The sequence below is a fragment of the Heteronotia binoei genome, chromosome 2 (genome assembly GCF_032191835.1).
Source record: "Heteronotia binoei isolate CCM8104 ecotype False Entrance Well chromosome 2, APGP_CSIRO_Hbin_v1, whole genome shotgun sequence".
Classification (NCBI taxonomy): Eukaryota; Metazoa; Chordata; class Lepidosauria; order Squamata; family Gekkonidae; genus Heteronotia; species Heteronotia binoei.
The window spans coordinates 21,237,486-21,254,834 of record NC_083224.1 but is presented as its reverse complement, the minus strand read 5'-3'; the positions used below and the strand labels follow the sequence as shown (position 1 = coordinate 21,254,834).

At 47.4% G+C, this 17,349-nt stretch overlaps 1 protein-coding gene across 1 annotated transcript in view; it reads right to left on the bottom strand.

Moving 5' to 3' along the window:
• LOC132566014 (DEP domain-containing mTOR-interacting protein-like) overlaps window positions 1–12,206 on the bottom strand; it is a 50,299-nt gene extending 38,093 nt beyond the window's left edge. The window contains exon 1 of the mRNA XM_060230662.1: window positions 12,053–12,206. Within this exon, the coding sequence (XP_060086645.1) occupies window positions 12,053–12,138 (86 nt within the window). The 5' untranslated portion in view covers window positions 12,139–12,206. The remainder of the gene's footprint in view (window positions 1–12,052) is intronic.
• Between the last annotated feature and the right edge of the window lie 5,143 nt (window positions 12,207–17,349).

The following is a 17,349-nucleotide window of genomic DNA, read 5'->3' as shown; positions in this document are numbered from 1 at the left end:
CCAGGAGTAGGGTTGCCAAGTCCAATTAAAGAAAAATCTGGGGACTTTGGGGGCGGAGCCAGGAGACTTTGGGGGTGGAGCCAGGAGACATTGGGGGTGGAGCCAGGAGACATTGGGGGTGGAGCCAGGAACAAGGATGTGACAAGCATAATTGAACTCCAAGGGAGTTCTGGCCATCACATTTAAAGGGACAGCATGCCTTTTTAAATGCCTTTCTTCCATAGGAAATAATTAAGGATGGGGGCACCATCTTTTGGGGCTCATAGAATTGGACCCTCTGGTCCAATCGTTTTGAAACTTGGGGGGCATTTTGGGGAGAGACACTAGATGCTATACTAAAAATCTGGTGCCTCTACCTCAAAAAATAGCCCCCCCAGAGCCCCCAATACCCACGGATCAATTCCCTATTATTCCCTATGGGAATCGTTCTCCATAGGGAATAATAGAGTGCCTAGTAGACATTTCCCTCCCCCCGCCACGCTTTCTAAAGGGGGGGGAGGGCCCCCATACCAGGGAATCCCCCCTCCCTGCCCCCCTCCCTCTCTCACACACACAAATACTTACTTGGTCTTCTTCCAGCAGAACTTTGCTTACTGTGAAAACGAAATCAATGCTGCACAGGAAAAGAAAGGGAGGGGCCGTTCTCCATGGAAACTGTTACTGACCCTTTCCCATGAAGCCCTTCCTGTTTCCTGTGCAGCCTTAAAGGGGCACACATTTTAAAAACGGATCAGAAGCTCTACAACAACATGATGCCTACAGGTATGTTCTCTCTTCCCTCCCCCGCCTCCCCTCCCGCTTCCAGAGAGAAGAGAGAGCGGGGGAGGAGGCTGCAAATTCAGGGGTCCCCCACCAGGGCGGGGGGGTTGGGAAGCCTAGAGCACACTATTTTATGCAGTAGCTCACAACTTTAATGCCAGTAGCTCACGAAGTAGAATTGTTGCTTGCAAGACTCTGCGGCTTAAAGAGAACATTGATCATAACTTATTTTTTCATTACTCACTCAGAGAAGTTTTGTGATCCTTTCGGTAAAGTACATTCCAGAGGACTTGAAGTGTCGACATTTTTATACTAGGAGGAGGGGGGGTATTTCAGGACAAGCTGCCGGCACCCTGTGATTGCCTTTTGCGGCTGCACGCAGTGAATTTGTGCAAGTCTAACCACCGACAGCTAAGAAACGGAGCAGGTTGCTGCAGCCTGTAATTTTGCAGGGGGCAGAAGCCGGGAGTGGGCCAGGTGGGGCTGAAAGGAGCTCATGTAAAACCATTTTTTATGAGATTTAGCTTTGGCGGAGACGGCAGCAAGGGGGAAAAGGGCTTTGGAAAGTAGCCTTCTCTGGCGTTATGTTCAGGAGCAAATATTGAGATATTCTACCTTTTCAGAGGAAGAGCTGATCCTGATATTTATTTATATAGAGTCCCATGGCCAGGAATTTTTTTCCAGGGGGGGTGCCAGGGCACTAATTAAATTAAAATTACATTACATTTAAATTAAAGGAGCAGGGAGGGGGAGGCAGAAGACGTAGGGTTGCCAGCCTCCAGGTGGGGCCTGGAGATCTCCCGCTTTTACAACTGATCTCCAGCTGGCAGAGATCAGCTCCCCTGCAGGAAATGCAAAACTATAGGATCATAGCGTACAGCTGTGTAAATAAAAAACTGCTAAGAGACACCATAAATTTTAAACAAGAAGACAGTGTAATGTAGAGGTCAGCGGTGTTCTGACCACGCTTGCACATAGAACTTCAAACAAGAGCATATAGCAAAAAGACATTCACAGTTCAAAAACAGTCTTTCCGATCACAAAGGAGTAACAATATTCCAGTATTTAGTTCATAGAACTAAAGGAAGCCCTTCCAAAGACGTCTGTTCTAGATATCAAGACGTTTCATCCGTCTTTCTTCAGTTTAAAGGCTTATTTATCACTGGAACCCAATCTTTACAATACATTCATAGAAGACCAACAAGGTTCAGAACACATCTGTTAGATTTCCAGGTGCTACATGTTTATTTGAAGTTCTAAGTGCAAGCTTTGTCAGAGCACCACTGACCTTTACATTACGCTGTCTAGCTGTTTAAATTCCATGCCGCTTTGAAATCAACACTGAGTTAAACGGCTTAACTTGTTTAAATTTTAATCTGTTTTGAATTGTTTGATTCTGTTTTATTGTTGGTTTGATTGTTTTATTGTTTTGGAACCCACCCTAAGCCCATTATGGGATAGGGCGGGGAAAGAAAGAAAGAAAGAAAGAAAGAAAGAAAGAAAGAAAGAAAGAAAGAAAGAAAGAAAGAAAGAAAGAAAGAAAGAAAGAAAGAAAGAAAGAAAGAAAGAAAGAAAGAAGGAAAGAAGGAAAGAAGGAAAGAAGGAAAGAAGGAAAGAAGGAAAGAAAGAAAGAAAGAAAGAAAGAAAGAAAGAAAGAAAGAAAGAAAGAAAGAAAGAAAGAAAGAAAGAAAGAAAGAAAGAAAGAAAACATTTATGGTGTCTCTCAGCGGTTTTTTATTTACACCCCTGCAGAAAATGGCTGCTTGGAACGGTGGACCCTCCTGAGGCCCCTCCCCTCCCCAAACTCCACCCTCTCCTGGCTCCACCCCCAAAGTCTCTAGGTATTTGCCATCCCAGACCTGGCAACCCTAGTGTGCTCTGGGGGGTTATCCTTCCTGAGTTAAGACAAAAATGTCTGAGCTGGAGGCAGGGGTGTAGACTTTTTAATTTCCCTGGGGGGTGGGGGGGCGGCTGGGGCCCAGCCAGAGGTCTTTGATCCAGTGACATCATAGAGAAGACCCAGTGACATCACAGGGAGGGGCCTCCATTACCACTACCTATGAATTTATAGAGACGCTCTCTCCCCATAAATTTAGGGAGCACCCCCCCCCAACAATGCCCATGGACTGGGCCAATACAGGAAAAGGTGGGAGTTGGCCAGCGGTTATAGTGGTATCTCAGAGGTCTCTTGCTGTGTCCTGTTTTTGAAATTCACTTTTAGAATAGTCACTTTAAGATCTACAAATATACATATCATCTGCATAGGACAAACCAATGGTCACAAAATCGACAGTAAAAGGCAATGCAGAAAAGCTTTAAGGGAACATTTTATAGGTTTCCCTGGACGTTCACTTGCAGGTGTCTTGTTTCTGCCTCATTAATAAAGTACGATTGTACTGAAATTGACAAAATTATGGCATCACAGATACCTTTGTTGGATAAATTCATGGGTCTCTGACCCAGGGCAGAACACAAAACAGTTTCTGGGTGCTAGGGTTGCCAAGTCCAATTCAAGAAATATCTGGGGACTTTGGGGGTGGAGCCAGGAGACATTGGGGGCGGAGCCAGGAGCAAGGGTGTGACAAGCAGAAGTGAACTTCAAGGGAGCCCTGGCCATAACACTTAAAGGGACCACACACCTTTTTAAATGCCTTCCTTCCATAGGAAATAATGAAGGAGGCTCATAGAATTGGACCCCTTGGTCGAATCTTTTTGAAACTTGGTCGAATCTTTTTGGTCGAATCTTTTTGAAACTTGGGGGGTATTTTGGGGAGAGGTACTGGATGCTATGCTGCAAATCTGGCACTTCTACCTCAAAAAACAGCCCCTCAAGAGCCCCAGATACCCGCAGATCAATTCTCCATTATTTCATATGAGAATAAGTCTCCATAGGGAATAATAGAGTTCCCTCCCCTCCCGCCGTTTCTCTCTCTCACTCACACACACGCTTAACTGTTTCTGGTGCAAGTGGGCAGCCGTGTTGGTCTGAAGCAGAACAAAGCAGAAGTCTCTGGTGCCTCGACAACGAGGTCTGGAAAGTACAGGGTCTACGCTGCTCTTTTACACACACACTCATCCGAAAGGAAAGCAAAACAAACGCAGGGGCTGCACTCTGATGAGGTCTGCTGTTTCTAACCCTTCCCCATGAAGTACTTCCTGCTCCAATTTAAAGGCACACACACATTTTAAAACCGGACCTGTTTGCAGGTCCTGTCCAAGATCTAGAGGTACATGGTGGCTGTGGGGGGGGGAGGAGCTTCCCCCGTCAGCCAGCTGGCTGGGACGGGGGGGGGGGGGGGGGAAGCCTGTAAAACCAGGGAATCCCCCGCTGGGACCTGGGGATTGGCAAGCCTACAGGTGCTCAATTTCTGAGCAATGTACAAAGTTCAGAGTTAGTGGCAATGTTCTTCTCACTTCAAACTCATATCCTACAAAGTGAGTACAAGTACATTTTGGCAATTTAGAACAGTGCCCATGGCCCATGGCCCCATACCACCTAGGATTTTATATACCTTGGCCTCTTAGAACACTGCTTAGAAATTCCACCTTAAAAAACAGATATTCAGAACAAATCATTACTGAAAAGCACATGATTCAATTTATGGGAAATGACTGCATTCCTGTGCATGTATTTCCGCTCTTCAGGTTCAACTTGCAAAACACATCGGGCTTCAACAAATGATCTTCAGACAGCTGAATTTTACAGCTTTAACTTTTAATTAAGGTAAGGTAAGGTAAAATTTTATTTATATCCCGCCCTCCCCGCCTAGGCAGGCTCAGGGCGGCTAACAACATCTTATACATATACAGTAGTAAATATAAAACTTTAAATTTAACAATAAAACTCAAACATAACATCATAAAAACCCATTAATGTCTTTAAAAATTCATAATTTAATTCCATCTGGCAGCAATGGTGGCATTCTGACGCTAATTTCTGCCGATGTGATTAGTATTGACATAGGTCCTTGGAAGGACCATATTGGCGGATCCTTAATCAACAACAGCAGTCGATGTATGCTTGTTTAAAGAGAACAGTCTTGCAGGCTCTGCGGAACTGATCGAGGTTCCGCAGGGCCCACACCTCCTCAGGAAACTGATTCCATAGGGCGGGGGCCGCTATTGAAAAGGCCCGTACTCGGGTGCTCTGAAGCTTGATTAACAACGCAAACTGTTTCTTTAGAAATTACTTTTAGAAATTACACTACAATCAAATATTCTCCCAATCCCGTTACCCCTTCTGCTCCCACAAGCATCCTCTCCTGCCATTTCCCACCTCCCCACCCCAGCAGTTGCCATGTGCGGCATGATTTGTGACAAACCTTAAAGATTGTTTCATCTAAGAACAACACAGCTGTTAAGCTGCAGCTATTCCGAAACCCCTGTACTTAACTGACACTGAATGTGTTTCTTCTAATAGATGCTCTTTGAATGAACTCATTAGCTATAACATTAAGATCAATTTCCTGAGAAATATGCTTATGTCCATGAAGAGCCAAGCGATTGAGCCTATCCTGTCCCATGCTTGACCGTAGCTACCTAGGTAGGGTTGCCAAGTCCAGTTCAGGAAGTATCTGGGGACTTTGGGGGTGAAGCCAGGAGACTTTGGAGTGGAGCCAGAAGACATTGTGATGCAGCCAGAAGCAAGGTTGAGACAGGCACAACTGAGCTCCAAAGGGAGTTCTGGCCATCACATTTAAAGGGACTGCACACCTTTTCAGTGCCTCCCTTCCATTGGAAATGATGAAGGATAGGCGCATCTTTTTGGGCTCATAGAACTGGACTCCACAGTCCAAACTTTTTGAAACCTTGGGGGTTGTTTTGAGGCGAGGCACTGGATGCTATCCTGAAAATGTGGTGCCTCTACCTAAAAAAGCAGTCCCTCCAGAGCTCCAGACACCCACAGATCAATTAACCATTATACCCTATGGGAATCAATCAGTGTCCAGCAGACATTTCCCTACCGCCCCCCGCTGTTTTCTGATGACCCTGAAGCAGGGGGAGGGCCTCCAAACTGGGGGATCCCCGGCCCCCAATTGGGATTAGGCAAACTGGAAACTGCAGTGTACTGATTAGCAAACACTAGAAAGAAACCGCTGCGTTTTTATGTTGCAAATAAATGCTTAAGCAATTTCTTTCATAATGATGCAATTATATTATTCTCATCACAAACCAAAATTCATTCAATGTCCATAGAAAAATAAAAAAAGTTACTTCACGCCACTCTTGTAAGGTAGTACTTTCAAAATCAGAATGTTATTTCACCTCACTCTTGTAAGGTAGTACTTTACAGTCCACTGTCTCAGTTCTCCTTTGCTTGAAAGACGTAGACGGTCCCACACTTGTATACGATGCCTCCTATGCGTAGCAGACTGAAGTCTGACAGGTGTGGCGGCTACACAGGTCCTAGGTTCAGTTCTGTGTTTCATTCACCTTCCACTGGCTGCTTTCTTTTAGCTTTGGAACCCCTGCTAAAGGCAATTCCTCACAGATTACGATACAATGTTACTTTGCAGCTTCCACGAATGGGGGAGGGGGGCAAAGCAGTTTGCATCATTCTCCTCTCCCCCCTGTGTGATCTGAACAACAACCCTGAAAGGCAGGTTAGGCTGGAAGTCTATGCCTGGTCCAAAATCACCCAGTCAACTGCCTTTCCCTTGCTGTCTTCCCACCCACCCAAGTGAAGGCATTCCCTCCCCCTCCCCACCACAAGGGGAGCTGATCTCTGCCATCGATTTGGAGAGCAGTTGTGATTCTGAGTGATCTCCAGCCCTCACCTTGAGATTGGCAACACTGTTTCCCCAGGAGGAAAGGCCTTTCCCTCAGAGGCCTATGGTGATCCCTTGGGAACTTCCCAGTGACTTGGAAAGGTACCACTAAAGGCCTCTAGGCACGTGCCCCCGCCTGTTGCCGATCTCCAGGTGAGGCCTGGAGATCTCTTAGAATTACACTGCTATCTAAAGAGATGGCACAGATCAGCTCCCCTTGAGGTTGGGTGGGAAGGGGGACATACAAGTTAGGGCTTCAGAGTGCGATCTGCCAGACCCAGGTTCTTACTCCTACTACAGATAGTAACGCAGACAGTCAACAAATGTGAGAACTGAGTTGGAGCCCAGTAGCACCTTTAACACCAACAAAGTGGTGTATATAGCCCCTTCAGGGGGGAGGTGTTTGTGAGTTTCCTGCATTGTGCAGGGGGTTGGACTAGATGACCCTAGAGGTCCCTTCCGACTCTATCATTCTATGATTCACAGTGCCTTTTCTACAAAAACTGTTGTATATGTGGATAGGATTGTATCTAGTTTATGGAGTTCTTGCCTGGCTCATTGGAGGCTGTAGGACTGAGCTTGGGGACTCGGAAACAATAGGCAGTAGGATCCAAATCCCTGCTGCCCTGCTCCAATCATGAGCCCCTGGCTGGTTTGAATGGCCCAACCGCAGGAACTTTGTGTGCATAAATAGTTGGCCCAGTTTCCAGTCTTTTTCACTCAGCCTTTACTATGCTGAAACCAAGAGAGCTCATGTTTCACTACCACCTCGCCTCATCAATGCGTGGACCCCACTATATTATAGAAACCATGTCAGGGGGTGTGGCCTAATAGGCAAATGAGTTCCTGCTGGGCTTTTTCTACAAAAAAGCCCTGAGAAGAGCCCTGCTGGATCAGACCAGTGGTCCATCTAGCTCAGCATCCTGTCTCATACAGTGGCTAAGCAGTGCAGTTCCTCTGGAGGGCCAACAACAGGGCACAGAGGCTGCGGCCTTCCCCAGACATTGCTTCCAAGCTCCGGGATTCAGGATCATAGAATCGCAACGATGGAAGGGGCCATCCAGGCCATCTACTCCAACCCCCTGCTCAGTGCAGGATCAGCCTAGAGCATCCTTGACAAGCGTTTGTCCAGCTGTTGTTTAAAGACTGCCAGGGAGGGGGAGCCAAAGCTCTCGTAGGCGTTGTCCTTGAAAGGACAGCGGCTGTGAGAGCCCTCTCAGCCCCACCCACCTCACAGGGTGTCTGTTGTGGGGGAGGAAGGTAAAGACAACTGTGACCGCTCTGAGACTCAGATTCAGAGTACAGGGGGGATATAAATCCAATATCATCATCATCTCCTCTGATTCCACTATTGAACAGCTCTTACTGTAAAAAAGCTTTTCCTAACATCTATCTGGTACTTTCCCACCCTTAATTGAAACCCATTCTTGCCGGTCCGCTCCTCTGCTGCCAACAGGAAGAGCTCCCTGCCCTCCTCTAAGTGACAGCCCTTCAAAGACTTCAAGAGAGCAATCGTATCCCACCTCAGTCTCCTCTTCTCCTGACTGAACGTTCCCATAGGAATTCCTCCTAGGGCCCCTGATCTCCAGGCCCCTGATCATCCCTGTCACTCTCCTCTGCACCCCACATCCTTCTTGAAGTGAAGTCTCCGGAACTGCACACAATACTGCCTGACCAATGCAGTGTACAGTGGGACTATGACATCTTGTGAGCCGGATGTTCTGCCTCTGTTGATACACACCAAGATCACATTAGCCTCTTTTGCTGCTGCATCACATTGTTGTTGTTATTCAGTCGCACAGTCGAGTCCGACTCTTTGCGACTCCATGGACAAAGTAATGCCAGGCCCTCCTGTCTTCCACCATCCTCCGAAGTCTGCTCAAATTCGTGTTTATTACATCAGTAATGCTGTCCAGCCATCTCATCTTTTGCCACCCCCTTCTTCTTTTGCCTTCTGTCTTTCCCAGCATCAGGGTCTTCTCCAGGGAGCGCTCCCTTCTCATTGGGTGGCCAAAGTATTTGAGCTTCAGCTTCAGCGTCTGACCTTCCAGTGAACAGTCTGGGTTGATTTCCCTTAGGACCGACTGATTTGATCTTCTTGCAGTCCAAGGGACGCTCAAGAGTCTTCTCCAGCACCACATCTCAAAAGCATCTATTCTTCTGCGCTCGGCCTTCCTTATGGTCCAGCTCTCATAGCCATACATTGGCTGCTCATATTTAAATTATGGTTCACCCGTACCCCAAGATCTTGTTCTCACACACTGCTAACCAGAAGTGTATCCCTCATCCAGTATGCAGGTTCCACGTTTTTGTTACCCAGATGTCAAAGTTGGCACATCCTTGGTTCAATTGTATTTTGTTCACATCTGCCCAGTTTTCCAGATCTCATTGAATTCTATCTCTGTCTTCTGGTGTCGTCGCTGTTTCAACCAACTTGGCGTCATCTGCAAATTTAATGAGTAGCCCCTCACACCCTCATACACATCATTTATTACGAATATTGAAAAGTACTGGGTCCAGAACTGAGCCCTGTGGCACCCCACTGGACACTTCCCTCCATTGAGATGAAATGCCCTTGACAACTGTTCTTTGAATGCACTTCTCCAATCAGTTCCCTATCCACATTGAGAGAGCCGGTTTGGTGTAGTGGTTAAGTGTGCGGACTCTTATCTGGGAGAACTGGGTTTGATTCCCCACGCCTCCACTTGCACCTGCTGGAATGGCCTTGGGTCAGCCACAGCTCTGGCAGAGGTTGTCCTTGAAAGGGCAGCTGCTGTGAGAGCCCTCTCAGCCCCACCCACTTCACAGGGTGTCTGGTGTGGGGGAGGAAGGAAAAGGAGATTGTGAGTCGCTCTGAGATTCGGAGTGGAGGGCGGGATATAAATCCAATATCATCGTCATCGTCACCTAACTATTCTAGAGTTCAGTCCATAATCCTCAGGTTTACTCCTCAGAACATCATGGGAATCCCTGTTAAGAGTGACTGAGAGGAACCTCAGCATTCAGGGGCATTAATAAAGATCTGTCTTTACTGGATTTCAGTAAAGACAGATCTTTATTAATGCCCCTGAATGCTGAGGTTCCTCTCAGTCACCGTGGCTAGTAGCCATTGATAGACAACCCCCATGAATCTATCTAATCTCTTTTTTAAAACAGTTCATTCTTGTGGCCATCACCACTTCCTCTGGCAGTGAATTCCACATTTTAATCATTCTCTGTAATGTAGCATTTTATTATTATTATTATTAAATAAAATAATAATATTAGGGTTTGTAGAATCTTTCGGGCTCAAGTGCCGTGTTCTACTGGTAGAACACCAGTAGAACACGGCACTTGAGCCCGAAAGATTCTACAAACCCTAATGATGTTACCAGCCGGGAAAACTGGAAATCTTTGATAAAATAATAATAGTAATAATAATAATTCTGCTTTGCTGACAAGGAACATATAACCTAAGACGTTCCCGCTATTAAGCGTGAAAATTAGAGAAAGCTAGGAACTTCGGACTGACATGACTGAATAATTTTTGACATTACTGGACCTAGGAATTTGCACACACTATACAAGACTGGTCCCAAGAAGAAGGATTTGAGATCCAAAATGGCTTGCAAAGCGGACCATTTTCTTAAACTTGGTCCTTTGGACCTTTTTCTTAAACTTTGCACCGAATGTAATATAGTGGTTTTGAGCCACATAAGGACAGTAGGAGCAGTAGGAGGTTTTAACTTTGTGCACGACTGAGACGCTGTGTACTGCTGATACTCTCTTTGTATTTTGACATTTATTATTCATAACAAGTCAGAATTGTGTTTTTACACGGAGAGTTTTTTTCTTTGTTGTGGCTTAGTTTCTCCTCCATGGTCCCGTCTATACTGTGACCTAATCTTAAACAGGCATACACATGGCCCGATACGGCCCAGCCCAATAAGGTCTCATTTATGTCAGATCTGGCCCTCATAACAAATGAGTTTGACAGCCTTACACTACATTGTCCTACCTCACACTTCTGCAGATGAGATTTAGCTGTCCTCCTGTCTGCGCTGTGAAACAGCAGCTCAGAATATTTGGGGGGTTTTGTATTGATAGGGGATATGGACTGTTTATCTCGTTACATGTACTGGCCCATCTCCCACTATATTTTAATGTACCCTTTTTTTCTAACGGCAAGCTAGAATGTATTTCTCTTGTAGAACAGTGTATCAGAATATTTTGGTTTTTTGTATTGACATACTCAAATAGGGACCAAATAGGCACCAAAGAAGAGGTACAAGGACTCCTTGAAGAAATCCCTTGGCACCTGTCGCATCAACCATCACCAGTGGTCTGACCTAGCCTCAGATCGCAAAGCATGGAGGCACACCATCCACCAGGCTGTCTCTGCCTTTGAGAACGCACGCATAGCCGGTCTTGAGGACAAAAGGAGATTGAGGAAGAATCGCACTGCTACAGCACCAACCCCAAATCAGACTTTTCCCTGCAGCCACTGTGGCCGGACCTGCCTGTCCCGCATTGGTCTTGTCAGCCACCAGCGAGCCTGCAGCAGACGTGGACTACTGCACCTTTCTTAAATCTTCGTTTGCGAAGTCAAGCCGAGAGAGACTCAAATAGGGATATTGGCTGTTTATTTTATTACATATACCCATCTTCCACTATATTCTAATGTATTCTTTTCTTCTAATGGCAAACTATAACGTTGCTATAACTTCTTGAGATACTAATGCCCTCCATTTAAGCCCACAACTAAGAAGCCAGAATGACACCCAGATTTGTGGCACTTCAGACCTATGACATGTCTGCTTTTCATCACCCTCCACTGCTGTTACAGCCCAGTTAACTATACTAAACAAACAAACACAGACCCCCCCCCCCCAATTTGGGGTTCTTTTAATCTGCTAAAAACATTCCCGTGACTCTACATACCAACTCACTGCCCGCTTTCTCTATATTTAAAGACAGCTTGCCATTCCATTTTGTCTGCTGAAGTCTGCTTACGAGCACAAGACCCCCTTCCTCTGCAGAGGTTTCTTTGGTGTCCTCCCTTCCACCTACTGACCCTGCTTAGCTTCCAAGACCTGATGAGATCAGGCTCTACCGTACCTTTCCCTGGATCGCTGTCGGCGTTTCCAATTTAAAGCAAAATAAGGTAAATTGGAACCAGGGTTCCCTCTAAGCTGAGTTAGCATGAGCTGGTCCACACTTTTAGCCTCCAGCTTGCACTTTTTTTTTGTCTTCGCTCAGGAAGGATGACCCCAGAGCACAATAACTGATGCAACAGCTCACAACTTTTAATGCCAGCGGCTCACAATTTTAATGCCGGTAGCTCACAAAGTAGAATTTTTGCTCACAAGACTCTGCAGCTTAGAGGGGGGCGGGGGCATCAGTTGGAATGGATTTCACTCTTCCGTTCCAAGAGGCAGAAATGCAGGGACTGGGAAATTCGCATCCAGTGTACTATTAAACCTGCCCTTGCGGAGAGGCAGGGGGTCACCACCCACCAGCCCCTGGCAGCCAGTGTCCAAACATACCTCAGTTGCTCTCCCGCAATCATGACTTCGGCTCTGTGATGCCTCTCGTTGGCTTTTTGCTTCTGGGCGATGCTGAGGCTTTCCATCCCAGCCTCCGGAGAGGGAAGGAGAAAGGACTGTTCTGCCTCACCGTCTTCTTGGCAGCTCTGGGCAGCTCCCCCCGTCCTTCTTTGCCTTTCCCTTTACAGTGCGGCTTCCTGCCAGGGGCATCTTTGTTAGCACTCAGTCTGAAGAGCCAGCTCGGGCAGCAGCCTGCAGTCTGACCAGCAGAAGAGCGAGTGGGAGCAGAGGGAGGGCCCTGGGCCAAGAGGTGGGGGGGGGGGGAAGGCCTGCCTATTTGCTTGGGCCAAAAAGGCTGCTCCACCTTAGCTGGAAGCAGGTCGGCTCAGGCCTTTGAGGCGTAGGCTTCCTCCCCGAGGAGGAGCGATCAGGCTTCCAGTTCACAATCAGATCTTGGGGCTTGCGCTTGTTTGGGGGAAAACGTGGGGCTGAGAAGGAAAGCGGTCTTCTGTCTGAGGGAGGGGAATGGGGAAAAGTCTTTCTGGGAGGACGTGGTGCGTCTGTTTGGAAACAAATGAGAACCCACACCTTCAAAAGGCCTCATTGTTGGTGGTTGCTTAGGGTGATAAAATAAATGGCACCCTCCCAAACACACACACACAGGTATTTCTCTTTCCTGCAGGAATTCTACCTTGCCATGCCCTTGACTGCTTCAAAGTAGGGACCCTGGAGTGGCCAGCTTCCCTGGGAAGTATTGGGCATCATCCCTTAGACCAGGGGTGGCCAAACTTGCTTGACGCAAGAGCCACGTAGAATAAACGACAGATGTTTGAGAGCGGCAAAGGAGGGAGGGAGGATAAAAGGAAGGGAGTGAGAGAGAGAGGGTGGATAAAAGGAAGGAAGGGAGGAAGGAATGGAGGAAGGAAGGGAGGGAGGATAAAAGGGAGGAAGGAAGGGAGGGAAAATAAAAGGGAGAGAGGAAGGGAGCGTGGATAAAAGGAAGGGAGGGAGGATAAAATGAAGGGAGGGAGGGAGGATAAAAGGAAGGGAGGGAGAGAGGATAAAATGAAGGGAGGGAGGATAAAAGGAAGGGAGGGAGGATAAAAGGAAGGAAGGAAAGAAGGAAGGAAGGGAAGGAGGGAGGGAGGGAGGATAAGAGGAAGGAAGGGAAGGAGGAAGGGAAGGAGGGAGGGAGGATAAAAGGAAGGAAGGAAGGAAAATAGATGGGGAGAGGGAGGGAGGAACTCAGGCAAATAAATGGGGGGGAGAGAGAGAGGTGGAAAGAAAGCAAGTTTAACGTGAAATGCATTCTCCAAGCTGCAGGCTGGCTTAGCTTGGAGCAGTGTTTTACAGAGAGGAATGCCTCCCCCAAGCCAGCTGATTGGGGGGGGGGGGCTTCAAGAGCCACACAATATGTGTGAAAGAGCCACGTGTGCTTCCCAAGCCCCAGTTTGGCCACCTCTGCCAAATCACCATGGTGTATTCCAGGATGAGCGAGCTTGAAGAAGATAAAGATGTTACAGAGAGCATTAATACTGAATTGTAACATGAGGCTGGTAACCCTGAAGGAAATAGGAATACTTCTGAGGATGCTGCTTTTTTTTTGACGAAATGAGCCCATATCTGGGTGCTCATTGGGTGGACCTTTCTTGCAATACTGCAACGTACAAAAAGATATCATTGATATCTGCCTCCGTTCCTGAGGACTGGAAGGTAGCAAATGTCACCCCCATCTTTAAAATGGGTTCCAGAGGAGATCCGGGAAATTACAGGCCAGTCAGTCTGACTTCAATACCGGGAAAGTTGGTAGAAAGCATTCTCTCTCTCGGCTTGACTTCGCGAACGAAGATTTAAGAAGGGTGCAATAGTCCACGTCTGCTGCAGGCTCGCTGGTGGCTGACAAGACCAATGCGGGACAGGCAAGTCCGGCCACAGTGGCTGCAGGGAAAAGTCTGATTTAGGGTTGGTGCTGTAGCAGTGCGATTCTTCCTCAATCTCCTTTTGTCCTCAAGACCGGCTATGCGTGCGTTCTCAAAGGAAGAGACAGCCTGGTGGATGGTGTGTCTCCATGCTTTGCGATCTGAGGCTAGGTCAGACCACTGGTGATGGTTGATGCGACAGGTACCAAGGGGTTTCTTCAAGGAGTCCTTGTACCTCTTCTTTGGTGCCCCTCTATTTCGATGGCCGGTGGAAAGTTCGCCATACAGGGCAATCTTGGGAAGGCGGTGGTTTTCCTGTTATCAGAGTACTCGATATGCAGTCGTCATGGATTGCTCTGACTTGGGGCAGCCCCAAATAGCCTGATCTCAGAAGCGAAGCAGGGTCAGCCCTGTTTAGTATTTGGATGGGAGTTTGCCACGGAATGCCAGGGTCATGCAGTGGAGGCCGGCAGTGCTAACACACCTCTCAGTGTCTCTTGCCTTGAAAACCTCAAAGGGTTTCTGTAAGTCGGCTGTAACTTGATGCTTCCCTCCCCCTCTCTCCTCCCCCCCAAAAAAAACAAAATAGCACATCAAAGGTACAAATCTGCATATTCCAACAAGAAAAACGTGGGTGTGGACAATCGCTTAAATCCAAGGCACTTTTTTGGTAGCAGGCCAGGAACTCCTTTGCCTTTTAGGCCACACACCCCTGATGCAGCCAATCCTCCTGGAGCTTACAGGGCTCTTCGTACAGGGCCTACTGTAACCTCCAAGAGGACTGGCTACATCAGGGGTGCGTGGGCTAACAGGCAAAGGAGGTCCTGCTACAAAAAAAAAATGCCCTGCTTAAATCCATTTTGATTGCATTGTTGTGCCATTAAGAAATCAGACAGAGCCCTGTTGGATCTGACTAGAGGTCGATCTAATCCGACTTCCTGCATCCCAGAGCAACCAGAAGAGCCCACAGGCAGTGTGTGAAAGCTTCCCCAGCTACTGGTATTCAAAGGCAGGGGTCATTTTGTAGAAAAATAGGCAGTGGCGCTCATTAGCATAACTCATTAGCATATGCCACCCCACCACCAGCCTTGAGCAAGCAAGGCTAGAGATCCAGCCAGGCCAAGCAGGCCTCACTCGCCTGGGGCTCTCCTTGGCCGCCCCCCCCCCCACCCAGTCAAAAGGCCAGCAAGCCCCTCGCCACCCAAAATCACATAAGAAGTGGAGAAAGGGTGGTGTGGGCTTCTCCAGGGGTTAATGAGGGCTGCTAGGGCTGTGGCAGAGCCCCTGGTGGCTGGCTGGCTGCCTGATCTCCTAATCCAGGGATAGTTATGCAGCTGCACCTGCTATTCAATGGACAAGGTAGGTGGGGAGGAGGAGGGGGAACCCTCAGAAGGGGTCAGGAGCATGGTGGTTCCATTTCACCACTGCGACTAACCCCAACAGAGGCATCCCACCTGGATTTATCTAACCTTCTTTTAAAGGTGTCAGCCCACACTCTTGAGAAATACAAGCAGAACTCATGGAATGAGACTTTCTTACCTCCCTCTCCAGCCCCCAACCTCAATGCTGCCCTGAGGATGCACCCCCCGCCCCCGAAAGACCACAGGGCACAAGGTGGAATGGCTATAGTTAGAGAATCAGCATCTTCTTCTGGAGAGCCAGTTTCGTATAGTGGTTAAGAGAACCGGGTTTGATTCCCCTCTCTTCCACTTGCACCTGCTGGAGTGACCTTCGGTCAGCCATAGCTCTCTCAGGAGTTGTCCTTGAAAGAGCAGCTGCTGTGAGAGCCCTCTCAGCCCCACCCACCTCACAGGGGGGTCTGTTGTAGGGGAGGAAGATAGAGGAGATTGTAGGTTGTTCTGAGTTTCTGATTCAAAGAGAAGGGTGGGGTATAAATCTGCATTCTTCTTCTTCTTCTTCTTCTCCTTCTCCTCCTTCTCCTCCTCCTCCTCCTCCTCCTCCTCTATTAGATATAAGACATTTAAAGCTAGTGGTAATCCCGATCTCTTTTGGCAGCCAATTCCATAAGTTAATGATGCACTGCGTCAAACAGTATTTCCTTTGCTTTTAAGGTGCACTCTGTGCTTTACAATTTAATCTTGTATATATCTAAAAGCAGACCTCAAACCCAGCTGCAATTCTTGCCTCCCTTTCTTCCCACATCACTGCTAGTGGAATTTGCACTGAATATATAAAGGTGCCCTATCCCAAATCAGACTGTTGGTCCATTAAAGTCAGCATTGTCTACTCAGTTGCCAACCATATGCCCTTGTAAATGGAACTTGGAGGTGAAAGCTTTTCCCTGAATATAAGAACATAAGAGAAGCCACGTTGGATCAGGCCAGTGGCCCATCCAATCCAACATTCTGTGTCACACAGTGGCCAAAACCCAGAGGCCATCAGGTGGTCTACCAGTAGGGCAAGAACTCCAGAAGCCCTCTCACTCTTACCCCCACCAGGCACCAAGAATACAGAGTATCACTGCCCCAGACATGAGAGTATAAGAGAAGCCATGTTGGGTTAGGCCAATGGCCCATCCAGCTCAACGCTCTGTGTTACACAGTGGCAAAAACCCAGGGGCCATCAGGAGGTCCAACAGCAGGGCCAGAACTCCAGAACCCCTCCCACTGTTGCCCCCAAGCACCAAGAATATAGAGCATCACTGCCCCAGACGGAGTGTTCTATCCATACCTTCTGGTTAATAGCCACTGATGGACCTCTGCTCCATATAAGAACATAAGAAAAGCCATGTTGAATCAGACCAATGGCCTATCCTGTCCAACACTCTGTGCCACACAGTGGCCAATCAAAATACAGGGGCCATCAGGAGGTCTACCAGTAGGGCTAGAATTCCAGAAGCCCTCCCACTGTGGCCCCTCAAGCATCAAGAATACAGAGCATTACTGCCTCAGAGTTCCATCTATTCCCTGTGGCTAATAACCAGTGATGGACCTTTGCTCCTGTTTATCCAATCCCCTCTTGAAACTACATATCCTGGTAGCTGCCACCACTTCTTGTGGCAGTGAATTCCATATGTTAACTACTCTTTGAGTGGAGAAGGACTTCCTTTAATCTGTTCTACTCTTTGAGTGGAGAAGGACTTCCTTTAATCTGTTCTAATTTCATTGAGTGTCTACAAGTTCTTATATTGTGAGAAAGGGAAAACGAAATTGGTTTTCAAAGATAAAGATGGAAGATACACAGCAGTGGAAATTTTATTGAATGCTAAAAAAACTTTATTGTTGGGACTCTATGCTCCAAATGGTGCAAAGGACATTTTCTTTAAAAATATTACGCAACATCTTGATGAAGTGACTTAAGAGCAAATTTTGTTGATGGGGGGCTTTAATGGAACAATTCAGAACACAATAGATAGAT